A 25,628-nucleotide genomic window follows, 5' to 3' on the forward strand; every position below is an offset into this window, starting at 1 on the left:
GTACACGAAAATATGGCATTTTACTTAAAATGTTTACTTTTTGTTACAGCCTGAAACGTTGAGCTCGTTGGTGCGGGCCGTTTACACCGCGATGCGAGGGAGAGGTAGAGGTCGAGGAAGAGGCAGAGGTAGAGGAAGAGGAAGAGGCAGAGGCAGAGCTGGAGAAGAAAAAAAAATCTCGGGAATTAACATTTACTATTATCCCAAATAAAATAACTTTTATATAATACATATACTTTTTTTTATTTACTTTTAAATAAAATAACAATTAATATATAATATATTTTATTTATGCGTAGCTGTTCCTCTGACTCCTAAAAATCTTTTCCTTCCTGAATTAATGAAAATAGTAATCTAAAAATCAGGATTTCTATATATTACGTTAACAAATTTTAATTTTTATGTTAATAAATATTTATTTCATTTTATTTACAATTTTTATATATATAAATTATATATCTATATATACATACATATATACATATATTTAAAAGGTATAAATATAAAAATTGTAAATATAATTAAATAAATATTTATAAATGTAACGTAGCGCATCGTCGATTTGCCAACTCGAGACTTGGCACTCGGCGAGACACCGTACGCGATACCCGAAATGCGTGGCATCGTGGTATAGCCGGCGCGTGCTAGCGGCAACGCCGGCGACGTCACTGCTCAAGAGAGAAGGAGACAGCAGATCGTATATCTGTCCTTCTCTCCTCGCTCGAAGCTTGCCGAGCGCAGGGCCGGCCGAGCGCGGCCGCCGCGGCCAGCAGATCCCCTCCAGCTGGCTAGTTCGGACACGAACCATTAGCACGGACGCAAACCATATGCGGTTACCGAGCGAAACGACGTAGTTGAGTTGCACTTTCTCAGGCGGCGCGTCGGAAAATGCAACTGTAGGGAGCAGCATATCTGCCTCCCTTCCGATTGGTCAGCCCCCTCTCCAGCGCTAGCAAGAGGGGTCGAGAGTTACGAGGTTGGCAGAACTGAGTTACGAAGACCGTTAGATTTGTATCGAGACTCGTGGCTATTGCGTGGCTCGCAATAAAGTATTATTCTATCTTCAATAATTAGAGTGTGTAATCATTCCTCGATTCCTCTCGTCATTACATCGGTAGTAGGCCGATACGCGGAGGTATCATAATCCTCCCGCGATACCAAATTCCTACATTGGTGACCCCGACTAAAAAACACGCAACGGTCGTGTACAAGTCGCTACCGGAAGCCCGAGTCAGAGATAAATCCTCGGTGGACCAGCCTTCCCCGAGGAACGGACGCAGAAATCGCGGATCGAATTACCCGCAGCAACAAGGTACATCCCTGTGCCCGCGTCCTTGGCTGTTACTTGCCCGCGCTGCGGCCAGCCAGCTTTACCGCGCCGAAAAAATATTCGGGCGGCCATTTTTGCCGCGCTTTTTTGCACGAGGCACGAGGCGGGTACGTGAGACCCCACCGGCGCCCGGGTGGCTACAGCGGTGTTACCGTCTTGCCACGACCATCCCCTGGTGTGCAACCGGTCCTTCTTTGCCGCCGCCGTTACCGCCTTACCACGATCATCTCCTGGCGTGCGACCGGCCCTTCTCCGCCGTCGCCTGATTCGCCGTAATTGCGTGAAGCCAACGACACCGGCGCCTTGGATTCCGTCGTCGTTGAGACATAAATGCGTGAAGCCAACGTCTCCGGCGCCTTGGGTCCCATCGTCACCGGGGCTTCGGATTCTACCCACCGTTACCAGACTACAGTAATTTAGAAATAAAATAGTAGTCCGTCGCGCGCTGTCGTTTATATTGTTTAACGCTCGTGTCGTATAACGCTCGTGTCGTATAATGCTTGTGTCGTATAACGCTCGTGTCGTAAACGCTCGTGTCGTTCATATCGTTTAACGCTCATGCTATTTATGCTGTTTATCGCTTTTGTTTTGCTAATAGCCTTCAATATTTTTAAAACTATGTCGGACGCGGCTCTTACAGCAGCCCAAGCCCGCGCGGAGGCAGCTGAAGCTCAGCTCGCGCAATTACGAGCTCAGCTGAACGCCCAGGGCCCTAACACAACTATCTCAGACGCGATCGATAATAATATCCAAATTCCGCGTATAGATAATTACAGGGTTCCCAAAATTCCTCCGTTTTCTCAAGTCGACCCAGCATTGTGGTTTATCCAGGCCGAAGTTTCCATGAGAAATGCACGGATCACTGTAGAGTCCACCAAAGCTGATACCGTCCTCGCTGCACTTGATGTCGAAGTATTAGGCTGCGTTAGGGACATAATTACTTTAGTCCCTCCCCCAGCGGATATCTACGAACAAGTTAAAGCTCGAATAATCTCGACATACGCGCCTTCAGACGAAACAAAATTGCGAAAACTTTTAAGAGGACAGGTCGGGACCGACGGAAAACCTTCATTAATTCTCAGTCGATTGCGCGGTCTTAATGACGGAAACATAGATGATAATGTAATAAAATCAATTTTTTTAGACCATTTACCATGCGAACACCGCGCGATCCTAGTAGCCACGGGAGTTACCGACCTCAACCGTATAGCCGAGGCCGCCGACCGAATGGCTGAGAGCGCTCTCGGAAACGAGTCTTACGCGTCCGCCGTGTCTAAGGGGAATACACCCCCTCCCGCAAAGACCGAGATTCAGCAACTTATCGCCAATATGGCCGCATTAATTAATAGGATCGAAAAGTTGGAAGGGACACAAAATTCGCGTTCGCGATCCAATTCCCGCAGGCGCAGAGCTTCAACCTCGCCAAGTAAGGCGATTACACCCGCGCTCTGTCCGGCTCATACCAAATACCCTGATAATCCGACCTCGTGTCGAACGTGGTGCTCAAAATATGAGGCTTGGAAAAGTCAAAAAAACTAAGCTCGCCTCCCCGTTCGGAGACGGTCGGCAAGGGCCATCAAACTTTTAACCGTCTCCATGTCCGTGATCGTATCAGCGGCCAAATGTTTCTTGTCGATACAGGCGCGGATATTTCCCTGGTACCCGCCGTTAATGGGATCAAAGGAAAACCCTCCGAATTAAAGCTCTTTGCGGCAAACGATACGCGCATCGACACGTTTGGGGAATCGCTACGCGAACTTGACCTCGGTTTAAGACGGCCAATTCGATGGAATTTTTGCATCGCCGCAGTCCCGTACCCCATCATTGGCGCTGACCTACTATCGCACTACGGGTTAATAGTGGATTTAAAGCGACGACGTCTAACAGATTCCACTACTAAATTATATACCCTCGCGATTAAAAAACCGGCTCCGGTACATTCGATTAACACGATAAATCCTTCCTCTGAATTTTCCAAAATACTCGCGGATTTTCCACAAATAACAGGAGCCCTTCCCCTCGCCCCGCCGTCCAAATGTGACGTGTTTCATCATATTATCACCACCGGTCCTCCAGTCGCCGAGCGTGCCAGGCGCCTTCCTCCTGATAAACTTAAGGCCGCAAAGGCCGAGATCAGAGCTCTAGTCGAAGCGGGCATTTGCCGCCCCTCTAGCAGTCCATGGGCCAGTCCCATTCATTTAGTCCGTAAAAAAGACGGCACCTGGCGGGTGTGCGGCGATTATCGCGGTGTAAATGCAATCACGCGACCTGATAGATACCCCACCCCCCACCTGCATGACTGCTCCGTCAATTTACACGGTAAAACGATTTTTTCATCCCTTGACTTACATAAAGCATATAATCAAATTCCAATGGCCCCCGAGGACATTGAGAAAACAGCTATCATAACTCCTTTCGGGTTATTCGAATACTTATTTATGACCTTCGGCCTTCGTAATGCCGGTCAATCCTTCCAACGTTATATAAATCGCGCCTTAGGCGATCTAGATTTTGTTTTCATTTATATGGATGATATCCTAATCGCTTCCTCTTCTCCAGAGGAGCACGCTAAACATTTACGCATTGTATTCCAGAGGCTTAAAGAGTTTCACCTCCGCCTTAATGTTGAAAAATGCGTGTTCGGTGTACAAGAACTAAAGTTTCTCGGGTATATAATAAATGGTAAAGGAATCAGCCCCATCCCAGAAAAAGTTGAGGCGATTACCAAATTTCCGAAACCCAAAACCATCGCCGATCTACGCCGTTTTCTCGGCATGATAAATTTTTACCGTCGCAACATCCCTCGCGCGGCAGAAGCACAAGCACCACTAAACTCATTACTAGTCGACTCGCGTAAAAATGATAAGCGCGTAATCGTATGGTCCGACGAATTAAGCGAAGCGTTTGAAAAGACCAAAAATGGCCTTGCTAACGCCACAATGCTGGTGCACCCCCATATTGGCGCGGAACTCCGTATCGTCGCGGATGCCTCTGATTTCGCCATGGGGGCAGTTCTTGAACAGAAAAAACGGGATACTTGGGAGCCCCTAGCATTTTTTTCGCATAAATTCTCCCCCGCGCAAACTCGGTATAGCGCTTATGACCGCGAACTCACGGCAATCTTTGAAGCCGTTAAATACTTTCGTTATTTCGTAGAAGGACGCGAGTTCAAAATTATAACCGATCATAAACCACTCATGTACGTGTTTATGCAACGATCTGACAAGGCATCTCCGCGACAGCAACGCCAATTGTCATATATCGCGCAGTTCACAACGCATATCGAACATGTCGCTGGTTCACAAAATGTTGTCGCGGATTCGCTTTCGCGGATCGATTCCTTACGTTTACCGGTAGAATTCAATCTTATCGAGCTTGCCGAACTGCAAAAGAACGACGAGCAACTTATGTTGATCGCTAACGCCCCCGATCACCCGTTGAAATTGAAGAAAATTCAGTGGGGCCCAGATCACACAACTGTATATTGCGAAATCTCGGGCGAAGCTATTCGGCCATATGTCCCCGATAGTCTCCGCGTTAAAGTATTTCAAATGTTTCACAACCCAGCCCATCCTAGTGGCAAAATTACGGATCGCACTATCCGACAGCGTTATGTCTGGCCTGACATGCACCGCGATATCGCTAAATGGTGTAAAAACTGTATCGAATGTCAACAAGCGAAAATCTCTCGTCACGTAAAACTAATTCCTGAGCACTTTACTGCTCCCGACGGGCGATTTGATCAGGTGCACATTGACATCATCGGCCCATTGCCTCCTTCTGAGGGTTACTCTTATTGTCTCACTATGATCGACAGATTTTCGCGTTGGGCCGAGGCAATTCCCCTTAAAGATATCTCCGCGCAAACCGTTGCTAGAGCATTTTATGACACGTGGATTTCCCGTTACGGAACCCCCCGATTACTAACTACGGATCAGGGAGCCCAATTCGAATCCCGCCTATTCGAGGCGTTACTCTCATTAATCGGTTGCACGAATTCGCACAACCGCCTACCACCCGGCGTCAAACGGCATGATTGAACGTTGGCACCGGGTGCTTAAAGCCGCAATTATGTGTCATGCCGATGCGTGCTGGACGCGCACCTTGTCCACCGTTCTATTAGGACTTCGGTCACACGTCCGTGCCGACACTAATGCGTCACCCGCCGAATTCATGTTCGGAACAACTTTGCGACTTCCCGGGGAATTCTTTCTCCCTGACGATTATACGCCAAACCCTAATTATTTTCTCGAAGAATTCCGCGAATATATGCGCCAGGTCCGACCGGTTCCCGTCGCGCACAAACATAAAAAACGCGCCTTTTACTTTAAAGATTTATATAATTGTACTCATGTATTTTTACGCAATATGGCTAAAAGGGCGTTAGAGCGCCCGTATACTGGTCCGCACAAAGTAGTGCAGCGCATCTCGGAGCGTGTATTCAATATTGATATCAACGGAAACACAAAAAGCGTGTCCGTCGATTTATTAAAACCGGCATATTTTGTTCCTGACGACCCCGCCGACCCCCCAACAACCTCCGAGAACATACTCAACCAGAATGTAAATCCGAACCCAGCGCTTAAGACCTACTCGCGTAAGACTGTCACGTTTGCGCCGTCAACTAAACCAAAGTAATTTAATTGTAAGACCGAAAAAGTGATACTATTAGATATAAGCCGGCTCAAATTACGCTCAAGCGTATAATATATTTTAAGTTAAGGTATTGTCAACCTCGTACAATAGCACCTGGCCAAACGCATAAGCTGCTTAGTGCAATATTACTTATTATTTATTTCGTTAACACTCGGGGGGGAGTGTGTAGGGAGCAGCATATCTGCCTCCCTTCCGATTGGTCAGCCCCCTCTCCAGCGCTAGCAAGAGGGGTCGAGAGTTACGAGGTTGGCAGAACTGAGTTACGAAGACCGTTAGATTTGTATCGAGACTCGTGGCTATTGCGTGGCTCGCAATAAAGTATTATTCTATCTTCAATAATTAGAGTGTGTAATCATTCCTCGATTCCTCTCGTCATTACATCGGTAGTAGGCCGATACGCGGAGGTATCATAATCCTCCCGCGATACCAAATTCCTACACAACACACGAAAAAGGCCGGGATGGCCTCTCTCAGGTTTCTCTCTGATTATGGTAAGACGATTGTAGATAAATTTGTAGCATAATATATATCATTCTAATTAATTCATAATTTAAGGTAATGTGATACTTTAAGGTAATGTAATATTTATTCTAATTAAATTGTACTTTAAATTAGAATGGTAGTTTAATTACATTATTGTAAGCATACTGATGTACTATTATAAAAGAATTACAATTATATATAATTTGCCTTACTTTGTAATTATTATAATTATTAATTGTGATCGTATTATTAATTAGCGACGTGGGCAATCGAGTCCCATTCATATAAATGAATGAAATCATTGTAAATAAATTGAAATTTGAAATTGTCAAAAAGTGTTTTTCCGATATAATATATATGCATGTTTTGCTTCACACCTTTTCTTTCAGATCCAAGTAGTAGTAGTACATTTAATTATTCTCCTACTTCTGAAGAACTGAACTTATTGAGCCAAGTAGAAAATTTAGAAGTTGTGGACGTCATAGAAGAAGAAGGCCTAAAATATATCGCGGGTTATGCCGCTTTTAAATTTATAAATAAATATAAAAATTTAGGTAATCGTACTGAGATGTTGGTTAATCCAGAAAATGACTGGATTAACTACATCTCTAGAGGGAAAATTATAAGTCCTTCTTCAGACTTATTAAAAGTGGGAAAAATAATGAACCAAGAATTCCAAGATTACCATGGATCCTTCATACGGAAGGATCCGTCGATATTAGAAGCAATCGCAGATAGGGTTGAAAAAAAAATGAAAAATATAACAATCCCGCGCGAGGTTCTACTTTGTTTAATTAGAACAAGAACATATATAAGACTTCGAGTAATCAATAAAAAAATTTCGGCAGAAAATGCTAGAATAAAACAAAAAAGAAAAATAAAAAAATTTACAAATAAAAAGTAATTTTATTTTTTTTTATATTTTCCATATATTTATTATTTTTTTATTGTTTCTTATACATGTTTATGTGTATTTTATATTTGTTTATTTATATTTATGTGTTTATATTTATTATATTTTTTAAATATATTCACCAGAATTATAATTATACACGAAAGATTTTTCATTAAAACCCTTTCTTGCCCGAGTCTTTGTTTTAATATCCATTTAAATTATACCAGATGGCGGAATCTTGTCAAGCACTCTTATTGGTCAGTAGAAATGCCTGCGCAAGAGCACACCTTAATTATTACTTCCACCATGGTCTTAAATATAAGATTCGACTATGAATACCAGCCTATGTCTTCCTTAGTCTATGCTATAAGGTCTATGACCAAAAGTTACATACAATCGATACTTTTTTACTTTGAGAAGAAAAAATATTTGTATTCGCTTTCGTCTGCTTTCGTATAGCCGTATCGAGTCCGTCTCAGGAATCGGATGCCAAATAAAAAAAAGAAGAAGAAGAAGAAGTCTAGGCTGCGTTCGGAAACGTCACCCGAGTGCACACGAGTATACTCCCTTCTCTTTCTATCTCAGCGAGATAGGCTGCGTTCGGAAACGTCACCCGGGTGTACACGGGTATACTCCCTTCTCCTTCTAACTCGCTGAGATAGAAAGAGAAGGGAGTATACTCGTGTGCACCCCGGTGACGTTTTCGAACGCAGCTTTAGAAGGAGAAGGGAGTATACCCGTGTGTACCCGGGTGACGTTTCCGAACGCAGCCCTACTTTCATCATTCCGGCCTGGATTCGATGATCCGTTTGTCCCAACCTTTCCTCTTCCTCTTGTTGGACTTTGTACTTTAAACCTGTATAAACTCGAGACAAACATCCCTACTCTTTATCTTGATATTATTTCTTGACAGTTTTCGCACTGTCATCGATTCCTGCCACATCGCCGTAAAGTGAAAACAACAGACGGACGTATTACCGTTTTTCAATTCCGTTTTAATACTTTAAAAAAGCATTGACACAATGATGCTCAGGAAGGTAAGTGACAAAAAAATCGCTTTATTCATTTGACTATTGAAATCGCACGTTGTACGATTTATTGAACTTTTTTACATTTTGTACATCTTGTATCTTCTATTCATAATTAGAAAATAATAACTGACGTACTGTAATGATTCGAGTTAATTATTCGTGTGTTGACATATATATCTTGAAATTAATTTCTTTCAGGTATTTAACCCAACAATGTATCCAAAAGTGGTACGATCCTTTTCAGCAGCTACGGAATCTGCTCAAGGACTTACTTTTGGTTGGTATATTTATAGTATCTTAGCAAATATGTAGAGAGTATATATAGCCATAGACACAAAATTATTAGGCACCCTTCTTTCTTCTGAATATCTTGGGATGAGTGAGTTTTCTATTTATGTATTGTTTTTGTCCTAGACTTTTTTGTCTGTGAGGCAGTGAACAGACAAAAAATCTAGTAATTGCTTTGTGAAATGGAAATAATTGTGCCCGTATTAATCAAAATCGAAATACGAAGTGAACAGTTTTCTGAATAGTATTGCTGTTCCCCTAAAAGAGATAATACTTTGTACCTCAATTGTTTGAACCATTCACAAGGCCAATAGGATGAAAACAACAAAAAGCTATACACTCATTCAGTTCTAAGATATTCAGAAGAAAAAGGATGCCTAATAATTTTGTCAGTGGCTGTATATGAAGTTACCCAGTAAGCAAAATAATAGCAGTATATCGACATATTAGTAACAGATTTAATGAAAATATATCAGCAGATTAACATCAATTGTGTCCGCGCTCAACTTATGTTCTGTCAGCAGAGTCTGCTAACATAATCAGACAACACATTGGCAGCAGAAACCGTGCAGACAGAGCCTATTGATAGGCAATGCGAGCAGGTTCTATTGCATTTCTGACAATAGTTTGACAACATTTCTAATAGAGCATAATATAAGAGCTGTAATATAACAGCTCTAATAGAGCTGTATGAAAATTATTACCTTTCTGACATCAAAAATTTATTACAGGCTCTGCTCATAATCTGTCCGCGCAGGTTTAGCTATCTGAGTATTTAGACAAATAATCAAGAATTAAATACGATCTTAAAGAGATGGCAGAGATCCGTGCAAATATATATATATATATATTTGCAGAAATATTCACTTATGTAACTACGATTATAAATAAACACATTTCGAATAAGTAAAATAAATTGAATTAAATACATCAGGAAACAGAAAAGTATAATTTCGTTATTTGATTACTGTTTCGCATTGTTTGTTCATCCTTTTGTAAACAAGATTATGCAAAGTTATTTAATTTCTTTAGTAAGATAAATTTAAATGTGTAGTACACATTTATATCTATTTAGTTTTTGCATAAAAAAGTTACATTTAATCTTGTTATATCTTGGCATAAATGTTGAATAAACTATACAGGTTGAAAAAGGTTGCACCAAATTTTAGGAGTATGTTCAACCTACATAGAGATGTTGAAAGCACGTTAAATACTCTTATAAAAAATATAATAATACAATTTATATATACAGATATTTATGAAAAGTTAATTTTGTAATACAATTTTGTAATGTAACAACTGTTGACATTCTTATATTTTTCAATTATCTTACAAAAAATTCATTTTAAAAAATGAATTAAAAATCTTGAAATTATAACGTCATTAAGACGTCATAAAACATAAAATAACGTTTTAAATTCGATATTATTTGGTCATCTAACATCATTGGACAAGTAATGACCAGTTTTTGACGTCATTTTGACATAGGTATGCTACCTGGGACAATGTATACCTACTCGTGAAATGAACAGATAATACATCGAATGCTTTATAGCTCGGAAATAAATGGTTTTTGGAGTAATGTTTATTAAGACTTTTCGATTTGTTTTCATGAGTAGGGGAGACCGAGGCTAGTTGGTATATGGGGCAAGAGGAGAGAGAGGAGAGAGGAGAGAGTTGATGCACGGTAATTATTATAAAAGTGACAAAAGATAATATTGCATAAAAAATATAGTATTTCCGCAAAAACATTGCGATAATGTTGCAATTAGTTATTTTAGGCTGAGTATCGTATTTTCACAAACAAAAAATATTTTTAGTTTTGTATAGCCGAAAATAAAATAAATCGGTAATATATTAAATGTTATATTTATAAATCTGGCCATTATATAATAATTCTAATTGCGTCTTTAAAATCTTTACTTTAAACGTAATAACTTCCAGTTATGTTAAGTTCTTAAAACATTTTTTTGTTTAAACAATAATCAAAAAATCTAAATATGGTATTTTAATCTTATGTAAAATTTCACCGTTAACGTCTTTTATTACTTATCAGAACCAGTCAATACAGAACATCAGTTACATTATATCTGTATTATAATTTTGCACTCAACAATGTAAATGTAGTATAACACATATTGTTACATGTTGTTATTTCTCTTTATTAAATATATTATACTTTGAAAACTGGATCTTTTTCACAACTCAATCCAGTACTGTAACACGTACCTTACCCCGTATATGAGGCTGGTTGTTGCAAATGTCGTCATCTTATAATTGTTATTGGTGCAATAAAATTAATTATACTATTTAGTTAAAAAAATAATTTTTGTGTTGTATAAGCATGCGGCTATTGAAAAATTTTTTTGCGGCTTGTATTCCATTTATGAGTTACGTGTAAAAAAATCTTTAAAAGAAATTGTACCAACTAGCCCCGGTCTCCCCTACTAATACATACTCCTAAAATTTGGTACCACTTTTTCAACACTGTATATGCATCTTTTATTAACATATATCTATTATTACTATGAAAAGTTTTCTCATACTTGTTTTTATAGATCTGTAAAAAAAATGGTATATCCCACATAGCATGCATATCAAAAAGACGTCCAGAAGATATCCCGAAGATATCCTATCGCCTAAATATATCTTCGGGATATCTTCTGGACGTCTTTTTGATATGCATGCTATGTGGGATATGTCGTAGGCAAATGGTTATTTTAGGAAAATAGCTTCTGACTAGGCAAATGCTATCTGCCTGGCCAAATAGCTTTCACCATTTATTTTTACTATTTTCCTAGTCAAATGTTATTTTCCTAGGCAGATGCTATTTGACTGAACCGCTGTTAGGCAAATGGTATTCCGCGAAGCATGCATTGGTGGGTAATTCTTCAGTTTAGCTACCCCAGCACAGAAATCGATAAAATTAGGCTTATTCGACGCGTTTTTGCACGAAAGAATCTGGCAGAAAAAAGTGTCGCTCTGCCCCGCGAAGCGAAATATTAATCGTTAAAGTTGACAGGAATCAGGTTATGATTCCTGTCATACCGACGAGATGTAGCGACCATGAACATGCCCCGCGACAACTTCTCACTGATTTTAGGACACGCTTTCGGCGTGTCTATAGATTAGTGACGCGCTTTAAAAGTATTTAACTGTTTAAAGCGCGTCACTGAAGTGCACCAATGCATGCTTCGCGGAATACCATTTGCCTAACAGCGGTTCAGTCAAATAGGAAAATAGCATTTGACTAGGAAAATAGCAAGAATAAATGGTGAAAGCTATTTGGCCAGGCAGATAGCATTTGCCTAGTCAGAAGCTATTTTCCTAAAATAACCTTTTGCCTACGACATATGCATGTATCTTAAATAGATTTTTTTATATCAGTGATTGAAAATATAAATCTTGTACTAAGTTCAATTTTTGCAAGGAGCTTTGTTATTACATATAAAAATATTTATTTTTATATATCAAATAAAAATAAGAGTTATACTTACAAATAATGACTACGTTTATACAGCCCGATTTACGCTGAAGTTATAACATCAATATTATAACTATTAACTACTAACGTTAAATGCCATGTAAACGCTCTTTTACGACGAAGTCACTATATCGATGTAATAACTTCGTTGTAAAAGAGCGTTTACACAACATTTAACGTCAGTAGTTATAACTTCAGCGTAAATCGGGCCGTGTAAACGTAGTCAATTTTATAATAATATGTATCATATTTAAATTAATAACCCAGAAAATATGTAACATGCAACTTACATGCAATTTCCTACTCAACAATGTAAATGCAATATAGCACACGTGTCATATCGCATGTTACTTGGTGTTGCTGGAAAAACGTCTCCGAGTTATATCCATATTTTTCCGTAACTCTATGTTTTAATATGTTTGACTAAGTATCGTAAATATTGTAACATGAAAATATTTTTACAGTTATGTGCAAAACACTGAAATTTTACGCATAGTTGCATATTACACATATTATCTCATTTTAAAAACAATTATTATCATCATCTCATTGCATTATTTTAGAACTATCTGATACTCAGAAAGAGATGCAAGAACTAGCGCGGAAGTTTACCAAGGAAGAAATTATCCCAGTAGCTGCAGAGTATGATAGAACTGGGAAATATCCATGGGACATTATTAAAAAGGCATGGAGTATTGGTCTTCTAAATAAACACATTCCACAACATTGTGGTATGCTTGATTTATGCAGTGTATTAGAATTTTATTATTATACGTATCTTATATACAAACTAATATTATAATATATTACTAGAATAATATTGTTGATACAAAAATAAGAGAGATTGATAATAATTATAACTTATTCTAGGTGGTATGGAAGCGAGTATTTTTGATGCATGCTTGGTTGCGGAAGAATTGGCTTATGGTTGCACGGGGATAGCAACTGCAATAGAAGGCACAGGTCTTGGAGTAAGTTTTATCACGAACAGTCTCTCGCTCGTGTATCACATAAAATTCTAACGATAGTTCTTTCAGCAAATTAAATATTAATTTTTCTTCGATCTAATTAATTTTTTTGAGATTATATATTTTAATTTATTTATTTAATGTAATAACTATATATGTATATAATGTAATAACTATTATATCTATATTTATATAAATTCTTTTTTTATTTACAGCAAACTCCAGTTATCGTAGCTGGAACAAAAGAACAGCAAAATAAATATCTTGGGAGACTTTTAGAAGAGCCACATGTTGCGGTAAATTTGAAATTAAACTTATATATTATCTATATTTAATATAAAATTAATGTTATATAAATGAGATATTATTTATAGGCATATTGTGTTACTGAACCTAGTGCAGGCTCCGATGTAGCAGGTATTAAAACTAAAGCTGAGAAGAAAGGAAAAGAGTGGATACTTAACGGCACTAAGATGTGGATTACAAATGGTGGTGTTGCCAACTGGTATGTTAACATACTGCAATATATAGTATGAACTTCTGAAGAGTATTATTTTGTATTTTTAATATAATTTCTTATAATATGTAGGTATTTTGTTCTAGCGAGAACAAATCCAGATCCAAAGGCCCCGGCTAATAAAGCTTTTACAGGCTTTATTGTGGAACGCGATAGTGAAGGCTTAACTCTCGGTCGTAAGGTAATTCCTGACAGTTTTTTGTCATCATCCTATTAAATGTTATTTTGAATTTTTACTGATCTGTACTAACACTACTAACCATCTTTTCACGTCTTAAGGAGATTAATATGGGACAAAGAGCAAGCGACACACGAATGATAACATTTGAAGATGTTCGTATTCCCGAAGAGAATGTATTGCTTGGAGAAGGGCAAGGTTTTAAGATAGCTATGAAAACTTTTACTAGGACACGGTCTCCGGTAATGTTTCTATCCATTAGATCCATCTATTAGATGCTGAATAAGTTTAGTGTAAGATTTATACGTATCTTCACATTTATATTACAGGTTGCAGCAGCGTCAACTGGTTTAGCTCAGAGAGCTCTGGACGAAGCAACGAAATATGCATTAGAACGTAAAACGTTTGGTAGACCGATAGCGGAACATCAAGCAATAGCTTTCATGTTAGCTGATATGGCTATTGGTGTTGAGACTTCTAGACTAGCATGGATGAAAGCAGCTTGGGCTGCTGATAAAGAATTACCGAATGCTACAACACTCGCCAGTATTGCAAAATGTTATGGTGCCGATGTAGCTAATAAATGTGCTACAGACGCTGTACAGGTGATTTGCAATACAATAATTAACAAATTAACAAATAATTTTTCTATTAAGCTATACGATTAGTAAAAGAATATTTTGTTCTTCAAGTACACATTTTTCTTACAATTTATCGTACATGTCAATTTTTTTAATAGGTTTTCGGTGGTGCGGGTTTCAATTCCGAATATCCAGTGGAAAAGCTTATGCGAGATGCCAAAATTTATCAGATATATGAAGGTACTGCACAGATTCAAAGGATGATTATATCGCGCGCTCTGTTTGATGAAGCTAAACAAAAGAGCAATTAAATAACCGTATGTCGGAATTGAATTGTATCATAAAAATTATTTTTATATTGAAGTATTTTTATGTAGCTTATGTGTATTCTTATAAGCTACAAGATAATAGAAAAATACAAAAAGATTTATATATACATTTAACAATAAACATATATACAATGTTTATATTCTTAGAATATATTTGTACATTATATTATACATTAATATAATATAAACGTTGGAATTTTTATACTTATTTGATATTGTAAATATATATATATATATATATATATATATATATATATATATATCAAATACAATTTGTACGCGTTGTGAATATTTTATGTAAATGTTCATGAGGATGAAATCATAAAATTTTCGGCTCAATTCAGGAAAATACAATAAAAATTATTTCAATCGAAAACGTAGTAAGTATAAAAATTGATGAAGGATTGACAAAAAAAAGCAGATCATTATTAGAGACGTTAGAAAGCTAACAATTTTTTATGTATCCAATGTAAATGTCTAATTTTTTACGTATTTACATTTCTATAATTTAATTCGTGAAAAAACATTATGTGATTTTCAATAATTTGTATTTAAAGAAAATGAAAGTTTTCTAAGAAAACCTTCGAAAAGGTAACAATTGACGAAAAGTCTTTCCTTTCATCTCCGAACTCTCGGTAACCCCCAACGTGAATCTTTAATGCGTACCGATTTCAATACGTTTGTATATTTCTCTAACGACGAGACGACGAAAAGAAATCGAGAAAACGCGAGCTGACGATGTCTCTCTGAATCGAAGGATCGGCAGTCCCGCGCGTTTTCGGTCGTGAGCGACTTTAAGGCCACTTCGACCAAACTCTGATTAACTTAATTGTTGATTAAAGGGTTGCCAATATGACAAAATAATTAGTGTGACCATCTCTATTTCTGACGATATAATCGTTCTAACCCAATCTTCCATTATATATCTTTCTTTTCTACAATACACAAAAAGATACGTAATATAAGATTGGGTTAGGATGATTATATCGCCAGAAATACAAATGGTCACTAATTATTTTGTCATGTTGGCAACCCTTTAATCAACGATTAAATTAATCGGAGTTTGGTCGAAGTGGCCGTTAAAGGGGTCTATTCTGTAAACGTTAACGACATCATTACGTGCTTTGCGCATATATAATATAGAAAAGCTGCGCAAAGCGCGTAACGATATCATTAACGTTTATAGAATAGGCCCCTTAGGCACGTTTTGAAACGGGCGCGCTTTCGCGATAGACGGCGCTGGCCGTGCTACGACCGGGGAGTGCGTTAGTCAAGTGCATTGTTCATTGAAAACGTATTACGGCCGTATTATGTCCGGCGGACCGTAGCCTTTTTCACGCGGTTTTACTTGGTGAAGTCGCGCGTGACGAGTTATGCAACGTGCGCCGCGTAAGGGCGGCCCGCGCCGGGCAATCGGACACCGCGGCAGCTGACCTACTTAGAGCTCGGCCTATCATCGTTCATCGTCGTACTCCGCCGACTCCGTGACGCGGCGGCTGGCGGCGGCGAATCAAGCCGCCGACGTGCGCGAGAGAGGAGAGGTTCGTGACGGATCCCCCGCGTGGCTCGCGCGAGCGGCCGAAAAAGCCGGCGGTGCGGTGGCACAAGTCGTCCCGCCGGTCCCGCAGCGTCAGATCCGCGGAACGACGCCGGTCGCGACGCGACTGCGGCGCAGGGTGGCAGCGGGGAGGGGGACGGGCACCTTTTGGAAATTGCGTCTTTCCACCCGCGACGGAGCTCTCGCCGATGGGGCGCAGTGCCGTAACCGGCGCGCGATGGCGCCCGGAACGAGGGTACCGGGTCTGCCCTAGCTAACCGAGGCGGCGTGTAACGGGTTCGTTCCTCGAGTCCTCTTTCTCCGTTTCTCGCCCTCTTCTTGATCTCCTTTCGTTTCCGTCCTATCGCGGAAACGACGGCGCGTCGTCACGCGATTACCGTTTTCCTTTTCGTTCGACCGCATATACATGCGCGGCATAACAAGAGGATCGAGAGGCGCGCGAAGAGAAATGCGATTCGAACTGACTGAACGGCGATGCGAATCGGAGCGACGCGCGCGCGGGCGCGCGCTTTAGTTTAGCGCGGTCGAGGATCATCGCGCTCACATGATCTCCGACCTTCGAGTTTCGCTACAAATGACAATCTTCAGAGTAATCTCTGCGTAAACTTACGGCACTGAGGTACTCGCTTCCCGCTATCACGCGAGCTGAAATTTCGAGCCGAGATGTTGATTCGTGGGTCATTCCGTTTGTCACCGGAAAGAAAGAAGGCAGGCAAGAAAGATCGGCGTGCCGAAAGAAAAATGCGAACGTGTGGCGGGCGGCGCGGCCGCTACGGTCCTGACGGCTCTTGCGACTGTCAGCGAGCGACAGTGCGCCGGACGCTCGCTTGACTCAGGGAGTGCCCGTGCCCGATGCAAAGTGTAAGTGAAGTGGCCTACAGACCTACATTTGTCTAACGTTCCATTTTTTCACGGGCCGACGGGAACGGAAGGTTAACGAATATCGCGCGCGTTACCCGTTCGCTCTTTTCCACGGTGAAGCGTGGCGTGTGCGGGTGCCTACGATGCCGCCGTCCCGTGATATACCGACGTTCGACTGACGAGACGGACGGAAGAGAGAGACCGAGAGAGATAGGTAGATAAAGCAGACGAGGACGGAGTGAGCGGCCGGAGCGAGCGAGCGAGTTAACCGTGGCGGTGGTGCAGTTTCGGTACGCTCTCGGACACGGCGCTCTGACCGGCGCGCGCGGGGCGCGTAGTCGTAAAAAGAGACGGTAGAGACAGACAGAGAGACAGAGAGAGAGAGAGAGCGAAGGAGGGAGACAACTCGTGACGCGTGCGCGAGAGTGACGGAGAAGAGTGGCAGAAGCGCGAGAGGGAGCGAGAGGGAACGATAGGAGAGCGCACGAGAGGGAAAGCGAGTAAACGAGACGTTGGGAGGGAGGGAGGGAGGGAAAGAGTAAGAGTGAGAGGAAGGGAGGGAAAGAGTAAGAGTGAGTGAGAGAGAGAGAGAGAGCGTGCGTGCGTGGAAATAGAGGTACGGGAACGGAGCGCGCGCTACCGCGAGACAGAATCGCGAGGAGAGAAAGAAAAAGAGAGAGAAGAGAGAGAGAGAGAGAGAGAGAGAGAGAGAGAGAGAAACCGAAAGAGAGCACATAAAAGAGTGTAGGTGTTCTTCCGAGGAGAAGTGCGAGCGCTCGCGGGAACAACGTGCGGGAGAGGTGGAGGGAATCCTGTCTGTCCGTTTGTCTGTCTGTCCGTCTATCCGCCGGGACACGCGAGGCCCGGAATGGCTGCGAGGACAGGGGACGGCGGAGGTGAGACACCCGCGACGGTCCTCGACGATACCGGCGGCATCGTGACGACGGCGGGCCCCCTCGCGGAATCGTCCACGTCGTCTTCGTCCTCCTCCTCCGCCGCCGCCGCCACCGCCGCCGCCGCAGCCGTGGTGCCAACGGTGATCCTGACGGAGAGTACCGCTACGAGCGCCGGTAGACTGCCCTTGACGGGATCGCAACAACAGAGCAACCTGCATCAAGTGCATCAGCAGCAGCAGCAACAACAACAACAGTCGCGACAGAGAGTCAACCTGATCGCCGACGTAGTCGTCAATGATGTCGCAGGTAACCTCAATGACTCTCGCTCTTAGAGCCTTTGTTGTCGCTAATGTACCGCTTGCCAACCCCTTCCTCCCCTCCTCCTTTCTCTTTCTCTCTCCCGGCTTCGCTCTCGCTTCCTTGTCGCACTCACGCTTCTCGTCTCTCTTTCCACCCGGTGCTCATTCCATCTCTCCTATCTCTTTCCCCCTTCTCCATCTGCACCTCCTCCACTTCCTCCTCTTCCTTGTGTTTTGGATCCTCTGTCGTCTGTTACATCGGGCGCGCGTGCATTGGTATCGCGAAAATTCTTGAATCATTTCCGAATTTGCACAGAACTCTTTTCATTCTCATCGAATAAGTCACGGAGAAGCCGAACTTAGGTATCTTTTCTTTCCCTCTAGAATTAAAGGTATCCAGGACAAGAAATAGGACGCTCGATAGATTATTTCGATTAGAACAGATTAAATTCGCAATTAAATGCAATTTGTTTAATGCGTTATTCCCGCCTGAGTGCGTCTGATCGCGATCACGTGGACCACGTTCGCGGGGAGCCGCGTAAAGACATCGGCCCCGCGTTCCTGATTTAGTGCCGAGTGCCGACTCGCGTAGCGTTGTGTAGTGGCGCAACAGGCGTTTCGGAGCGAAATTCCGAAGCTGAGTCGCGCGCGAAGTCTCCTCTCCATCCGTCCGTCCGTCATCGTCTCGAATTTAGAACAGACAGCCTTCAAGCAGCTTCTTTATGAATGCTGCTGGTTGCAGCACACTCCGACCCTTCGCGGGCAAAATAGCGGTTCGTCAAAACGAGAGTCGGCCGCCTTTATTTACGTCGGCGCTGCTGCCCCGCTCCCACTCTCCCCCCCTTCCTTCCGTCTCTTTTCCTCCTTTTTCTCCTCTCGGCGTCTCAACGCCTTTTCCGTTTCTCTTTCTTCCATCGCGACGCGAGAAATTGCGAAACGAGTTTTTCTCGAGCAATATCGTGATTAACTTTCCGCAGGTAACTCCTATCCCTCTCTTCCCCTCTTTGTTTTTCTCTTTCATCTTATTACTTTTTCTTTCTGTCGCTCTCCCTCCAACTGTGCACCGCTCCAACTTCTTTCCTCTTTTTCTACGTTTATTCGAGACGTATTCCACGAAGCTCGTTTGTAAAAGTATCTGCACGCTTCTACCTGAATAAGACGACTCCACTAAATCATTTAAGCAAAGACAGACTGGGACAAGTGGCAAGCCAGTTCCGACTAATTCAAAATGCAGGTGCTAAACAAAGCGACAAGCGTGAGGAGAAACGGAGTCGATTATCTTTCCACAAATTATCGAAAGAATATTTCTAAAAAAATACCTGAAGTTTGATGATGTTTTTGTCGAATTCATGATAAAATTATCAATAAATTTATCAAACAATGTTTTTGTTTTAATATTTGCCCCATTCTTCCACTTGTCCCAGTTCATCCGTCCATTCATCTAATCATCTCACACCTGTGCTTCATTTCAGCGGAATCTAATTAATAAATTGCGTGTTCTTAGCCTCTTACTCCGCTGTTGCTCTGTGCTTTTAAAAAGAGCTTGTTACACGTTCTAATTCGATTATGTAATGAGATCAAAATATTTTCTTCGCGTTAATCTCATCTCTGTCACTAATATGTGTTATTTTTACCGCTTGCGATCGCGGAACGCGAGTACATTCTGTGTACAAACAGATGCATAAATGAAGAGTCCGGATCCGTGAGATAAGAGCGACATACAACATACGCCATTGTCACATAAATATCGCCGCATTTAAATGTTGAACGAAATCAACTGACTCGCGAAGACGTGCCGGATGGCAATCCGTGGTTGAATCTGCTCGCATAAAATTTGCATGCGATTTCGACATACGAATTAAAGTGGATAATTAGTGTCACGGAGGCGACGTACGAGCGGCCTGTTCCACTTTTCGCACAGTCCGCTTCCTTTTTTGCGACTACTGGCGAGCGCAAATCCTCGATTGTTTTCAAATCGCAAAAATTACTCGATTTATTAATAGTATTCGTTGTCTATGTTTATATAATATCGATACAGCGTTAGCGTTATAAAAGAAAATAACTCGGTCTTTTAAGGTAGTTGTCTCACGAATCGCAATAAACAAGAAAAATTTGAAAATTTAACTATATGTTAATAAATGTGATATCTACACGTTTGTACAATTTAAAAGTAATTGACTGTTTCGAACGCAAGATAATCGCTATCAAAAATTGCACTTTTTTATATGCATTGCGTACACAAAGCATACAAAAATCTCGTATTTTGAATTTTAATAATTAGAACGAACAACAAGAACGTGATAAAAACGGATATATAGTAGAAAGACACTTTAGGAATACTAGTAAAAAAAACCGAAATTATTGACTGTTTAGTTTTAGAAATACAATAATAAATAGGCCTCGATTTCCACGTAAAGGAGCAATTGGAGGCGAAAAGAATAAAAGAATAGTCTTTTGTTCTGTGTGTGAGGGACAGAATTATCCAACAGTTTTCAGCCTGTAACTGTAAATATTTTGACGTCGACTTAGAAGTATAAAATTTTGAATTGTACTGTCAGACAACTACCTTAATAAAGATTAAACATAAAATTCACTAATATATTCACTCATTTTAAAAATATATTAAATATTATATATTATACGTATTACGTGACACTTCTGCCATTTTCTTAAGCATACTTTTCTTAAGCAAAGAATAATATTGTATGTTATTCTTTTTTAATATTTTCTCACTCTATTAGTAAATAATAGACAACGTTAGACATCCCCAAGAATAGCTATTGAATTTTATAGTGATCTGGAAAACATCTCAAAATCAATGATTAAAATGTTTTCAGTTAGTACGCACGCAATTGGCGCAAAATTTGTCGAACCGCTTTTACACACTCATCGTAATTCATCGAGCAGATATTTCGGTACTCATGTCGCGCGCTATCATCGGTTCCGCAACGCGCAACAAACAAATTGTTAAGGCCGGATCTACAATGGGTATCGTAAGGTGTGTCGGATGTCGGGAGCAGTCGGAACATAATTGATGGTCCAATCCATGAGAAAAATTCGTTTTCCAAAAAGAAATTATCTCATTTATTTATAATAATCGGCTGCGTTCCGACATCCGACTCTGACATACTCCGACTTATTATAGAACTTAACGCTTAACTTTCTATTATAATGCGTCGCCGAAGTAATTTATAACCGGAGCGGTAATTGTATGTCTTTCACGTGGCTGACAATGACGTGACACCTGCCGGCTACGATCGCCGAACCATACCCGGAATTGTTGGCACGCGAGATCGCCGCGCGCTTCCGGTAAACGATGGTAAACATACGATAAACGACCAACACTGAATTGCGAGGCATGCACGTGTGCTTGTATTTTGAGATAACTTCACGAAGTTCTAATACTTATACGCCTCTATCTGCTTAATCAAAATCTAGAGTTCCTATAATAAGAGTTACGACAAACCGCTGCCATTTATTAGGTGAAGCAAATGAAGCAAGTAAACTAATTTTTTAAAATATAGATAAATAAATTAAATCCGCTACATTTTCATTCAATGTAACCCTGACAGTTGTCAAATTAAATCGACAACTGTTATTATAAGAAATATGTGTTTGTTCCGCCAATAATAAATAACAAAAGGTGCGTATATTTAATCGACTATAATTGGCCAAAATTTTCACAATTACACGACGTTTCGACCCAAGCTTCGGGTCCTTCTCAAGTAATCTAACAACAAACAATTATAAAAATCGCAGCGTCAATACAGCGGGTCAAAACATGTACGGAATTTAAATCGTGAGTAACACTTAAAAATACCTGATGAGGAAAACGTGCCATTATCAAACAATTCTCAGTCAACAAGTCGTGAAATTTTGATAGAAAAGTCACAGAGTGCTAAAAAATAAATTTGTCAGTAAGTTGTCAAAAAAGTAAAAAGGAACACGAACAAAGAAAAAACTTAGTTACACAGAGAAAGTTTTCCAAAGGCACCGGTTCGTATCATGCTCGTTGAGTTAACGAAGTATCGTCAGAACGGCACAGCAATTACATGTTTATGTGATGGAAGTCGGAAACGAACTGAACATATCGCGTCATGTAGTTTAGAACAGATCGAAAGGTAGACGGAGCGGGTGACCCCAATACAAATTATAAACAAGAGATGACGTTGTCATAAATAGGGTTTAAGTTGTCCGTATCTTTCTGTAAATTAACTGTTATTATATTATAAGTGTAAATATAAGTATAGGGATGACGCGTGTGAGCTTCGTGTGAGCGCGGATGATTAGAACCGAAGGATCTTAGGTCCAATCCCAGCCTTTATTCCACATGCAATATACGTACAGGGAAAGAATAAGCCTTTCAGACTGCGGTGTGCATGAGCTTCGGACCATCCCATAGATTAATTAATTAACTATCTGATAAAAAGACATAGAAAATGTGAAGAAGTAGAAATAATGAAAATAGATTTATTATTTTAAATGCATCGAAATGTTCACGAAACGTAGAAAATAAATCCACAAAATACACAGCATCAACCCGAAAGCGAATTCAAACATTGTTATGAAGGTAGAAATAGAGTAAAAGGAGAAGAAGAAAACACAAAATAACTTTATTTTATTTTAGCATGCAAACGGTTTTAATAGTATACACATGTTCCATATTGCTAATTTTAAGATCACAAAACATTGACATTTTCATTAACAAAAGAAAGTTATACCGATCCACCATATGCAATAGCTCAACCGATCAGGTCATTACACTATGTCGCAACTCTTATTATAGGAATTCTATCAAAATCTATAATAATAAACACTTCTTTATCTGCTTAATCAAAATCTGTGAAGAAAAATTATATTTTTCTAATGATAGAGAAATTACATTTGTGCTACTTTTATGTACTCGTAAAAATTATCCGTGTGTTTCCACGACAACTGTTATCCTGTACTTACAATCTCACACGCTTAACGTGATTATTGTACTTCTGCTGTATCCGAAATGTAACGCTAAAAATAGTCAAACTATATAATTGTTCGCTTAAAATAAAAACGGTATTATTTTACGAATATTATATTACCTGAATATGCTCTCACGATTTTCTTATCGAGCAGTCCCGATTGCACGGTGCATCCTTTTTCGGGTGGAGTGAGACACAATCGACTGTCACTTGACAAACAGCACGAGTGTCGCTGTCGCGAGACGGGTATCACGATAGATAACGTAGGAAGTGACATAAAATTATCAGCAGGAAGTATCGCACGCTGGTTCGCTTCTGTCAATTTGATAATGACGCGCGTGAGATTCCGCCACAGATATTTCGGTCGTAATTTTACAATTGCCATGCACTAAGAACGGCTTAATTTTGATACTGTCAGTCTAATGCGAGCGTAAATCCGTCGTTATTGTTCACTGAATAAAGATTATTGTTGAGAAGATCATATGAAATCGATAATAACTAGATAGGGAACAATTCGAACTAATAAGGCAAGGCGTCAATATGTAGCGATTGGTGGTTATGCGTGCCGGTTTATCAGTATGGGAATTGTATATATTGGAAATTTTACCTTTCTTTATAATTATACATAAATATATCTCATGAAGAGTGCAGAATTCGAAAATTTAAGAATAATCTATAATTTCCATTGTGGTTGATTATATGGAGGGGTAAAAACCACAGTGGTGTAAGTCAAATTTTTAAAAATATTTTCTCGTGTGCATAGATGCAATTTATATAAGGTAAACGTCCCAATAGCGGACCATTTAAGACGCCTGGAAAATTAAAATTGAATTTTTATACATATTAACAAATCTTATTTATAAGCGGATACGACGAAACGAAAGCTTGGATTTTCTAGTTTCTGGAAACCATCCAATAATTAGTTCCATCGGTAATAGTTGATTTGATTTTTTCGGAAAATGCGAGAAATCAGTTTTTGGTTATGTCCCGATATCCGGCCACTCGATGTCCCTATTACCAACCAGTCGCAGATGAAAGCAGAGACAACTTTTTTTATTTCGCGATTTGAGAGGTTACGTTCAAGACTTTTCCAATGTAAACAATCTGCTGACTACATAATAGCAATGACGAACTCGTTCGACGAAGCCAAATTTGTAAAATGTTAGATATCATACTTACTGCGAATAATCGCCTCAGTTTAGCGTAATTTTAAACACACTTTAAGCACACTAGTAAACAATGCCGCACGTCAATGCTGATCGTTCGTGTTAATTTCCATCAAGGTTATGGCCGCTGAGTTCGTTGCGTCCAGCAATTGGGACATCACCCGATCGCCTGGTTGTACCAGTATCCAGCCACTTGGTTCGCTATTGATACACCATACGGTTGAAACGTCCGAGTATCCGACCATGCAAATTAACAATTTATCGGCAATTCTAACTAAATTTCGACCCTAGATTTGCATTCTCTACATCTTCCTTAATATAAAAAGCTATAACTTGTTCAATATATATAAAAAATGAAGGCGACATAGTTACAATTGAACTTCGTCAATTCTTAACAAACTGGCTTACAGATGCGCTTCGTTTCCCGGGGCAGCGCGTGCACTCTCAAGAAACTCGAAAAAATTACTACAAAGAGCGCAAGGATTATTTTAACCGTTGTCCTATGCATAGATTATAAATCGTAGAACTCAATTAAGTGGTTATTTATTTATTTTTATCGAAAAATCTCTTAATTAGGTGGAATATTCCCCTTAGTGGTTGGAAACTGGGACATGGTTGGCTATTGGGACGTTTACCTTATTGTACAGATTGCATCTATGCACACGAGAAAATATTTTTAAAAATTTGAGTTACACCACTGTGGTTTTTACCTCTCCATATATTCTCCGAAAATACCTTTGAAAAATGGAGAATAATCTGAATAAATAAAATTGACTGATATATGTATGTCGAATCAATTGAATAAATTATACAATTGAGCAAATCATTAGTTGATTTAATATTCAGAACATGTTTTTAGTCCCGGTTTTTCACTTAAAAGTAAATTTATCTAGTTAGGTCAGATTACTTTTACTTGAAAATTAACTTTCAGGTTAGTTGTTATTGCGTTTTTCAATGTTTTATTTGTTGTTGGTTAAGCAATTTGCAGTAAACCTTTACCCATCAAAAAATTTCTAATGTTGGTAAAACAACTCAGAAAAAGACTGCATTTCGCAAAACGCATATCTATTGTGTAATATAAGCAGCTATAGTTTACACAAAGTTTATTGTAAATAAATACAATAAATCAAGAATAATGTTGATAATAAAA

The 25,628-nt window shown here is 39.9% G+C and overlaps 2 protein-coding genes across 5 annotated transcripts in view; both read left to right on the forward strand.

The window, feature by feature from the left end:
* The first annotated feature begins 7,731 nt into the window (after positions 1 to 7,731).
* Positions 7,732 to 14,876, forward strand: Mcad (Medium-chain acyl-CoA dehydrogenase). Of its 3 annotated transcripts, XM_071717747.1 has the most exons (11): positions 7,732 to 7,922; positions 8,278 to 8,401; positions 8,594 to 8,672; positions 12,731 to 12,898; positions 13,038 to 13,138; positions 13,351 to 13,431; positions 13,510 to 13,640; positions 13,725 to 13,833; positions 13,932 to 14,072; positions 14,160 to 14,435; positions 14,570 to 14,876. In XM_071717747.1, the coding sequence occupies exons 2-11, from the start codon at positions 8,387 to 8,389 to the stop codon at positions 14,720 to 14,722; spliced, it is 1,254 nt and encodes a 417-aa protein (XP_071573848.1). In that variant the 5' UTR covers positions 7,732 to 7,922; positions 8,278 to 8,386; the 3' UTR covers positions 14,723 to 14,876. The 3 variants fall into 3 exon arrangements, with proteins under 3 accessions (XP_071573848.1, XP_071573849.1, XP_071573847.1); XM_071717746.1 differs by lacking the exon at positions 7,732 to 7,922 and having other exon boundaries at positions 8,113 to 8,401; XM_071717748.1 differs by lacking the exons at positions 7,732 to 7,922; positions 12,731 to 12,898 and having other exon boundaries at positions 8,111 to 8,401.
* A 956-nt stretch (positions 14,877 to 15,832) lies between these two features.
* Positions 15,833 to 25,628, forward strand: part of LOC139779399 (uncharacterized) — a 73,490-nt gene continuing 63,694 nt past the window's right edge. The window contains exons 1-2 of one of the 2 annotated variants that reach the window (XM_071717751.1): positions 15,998 to 18,361; positions 19,536 to 19,735. In XM_071717751.1, the coding sequence (XP_071573852.1) occupies positions 18,028 to 18,361; positions 19,536 to 19,576 (375 nt within the window). In that variant the 5' untranslated portion in view covers positions 15,998 to 18,027 and the 3' untranslated portion in view covers positions 19,577 to 19,735. Of the gene's footprint in view, positions 18,362 to 19,535; positions 19,736 to 25,628 lie in introns of those variants that run through there. The other variant, XM_071717750.1, reaches the window with a different exon arrangement.

The sequence above is a fragment of the Temnothorax nylanderi genome, unplaced genomic scaffold, assembly GCF_030848795.1.
Source record: "Temnothorax nylanderi isolate EJ_2023f unplaced genomic scaffold, tnyl_v1.0 TNYL_tig0224_pilon, whole genome shotgun sequence".
NCBI lineage: Eukaryota > Metazoa > Arthropoda > Insecta > Hymenoptera > Formicidae > Temnothorax > Temnothorax nylanderi.

Excerpts from the sequence above, each read along its gene's own strand:
- Mcad (XM_071717747.1), top strand. Across the intron at positions 12,899-13,037 it reads ACACATTCCACAACATTGTG|GTGGTATGGAAGCGAGTATT; the intron begins GTATGCTTGATT and ends AACTTATTCTAG. Across the intron at positions 13,432-13,509 it reads TAGAAGAGCCACATGTTGCG|GCATATTGTGTTACTGAACC; the intron begins GTAAATTTGAAA and ends TATTATTTATAG.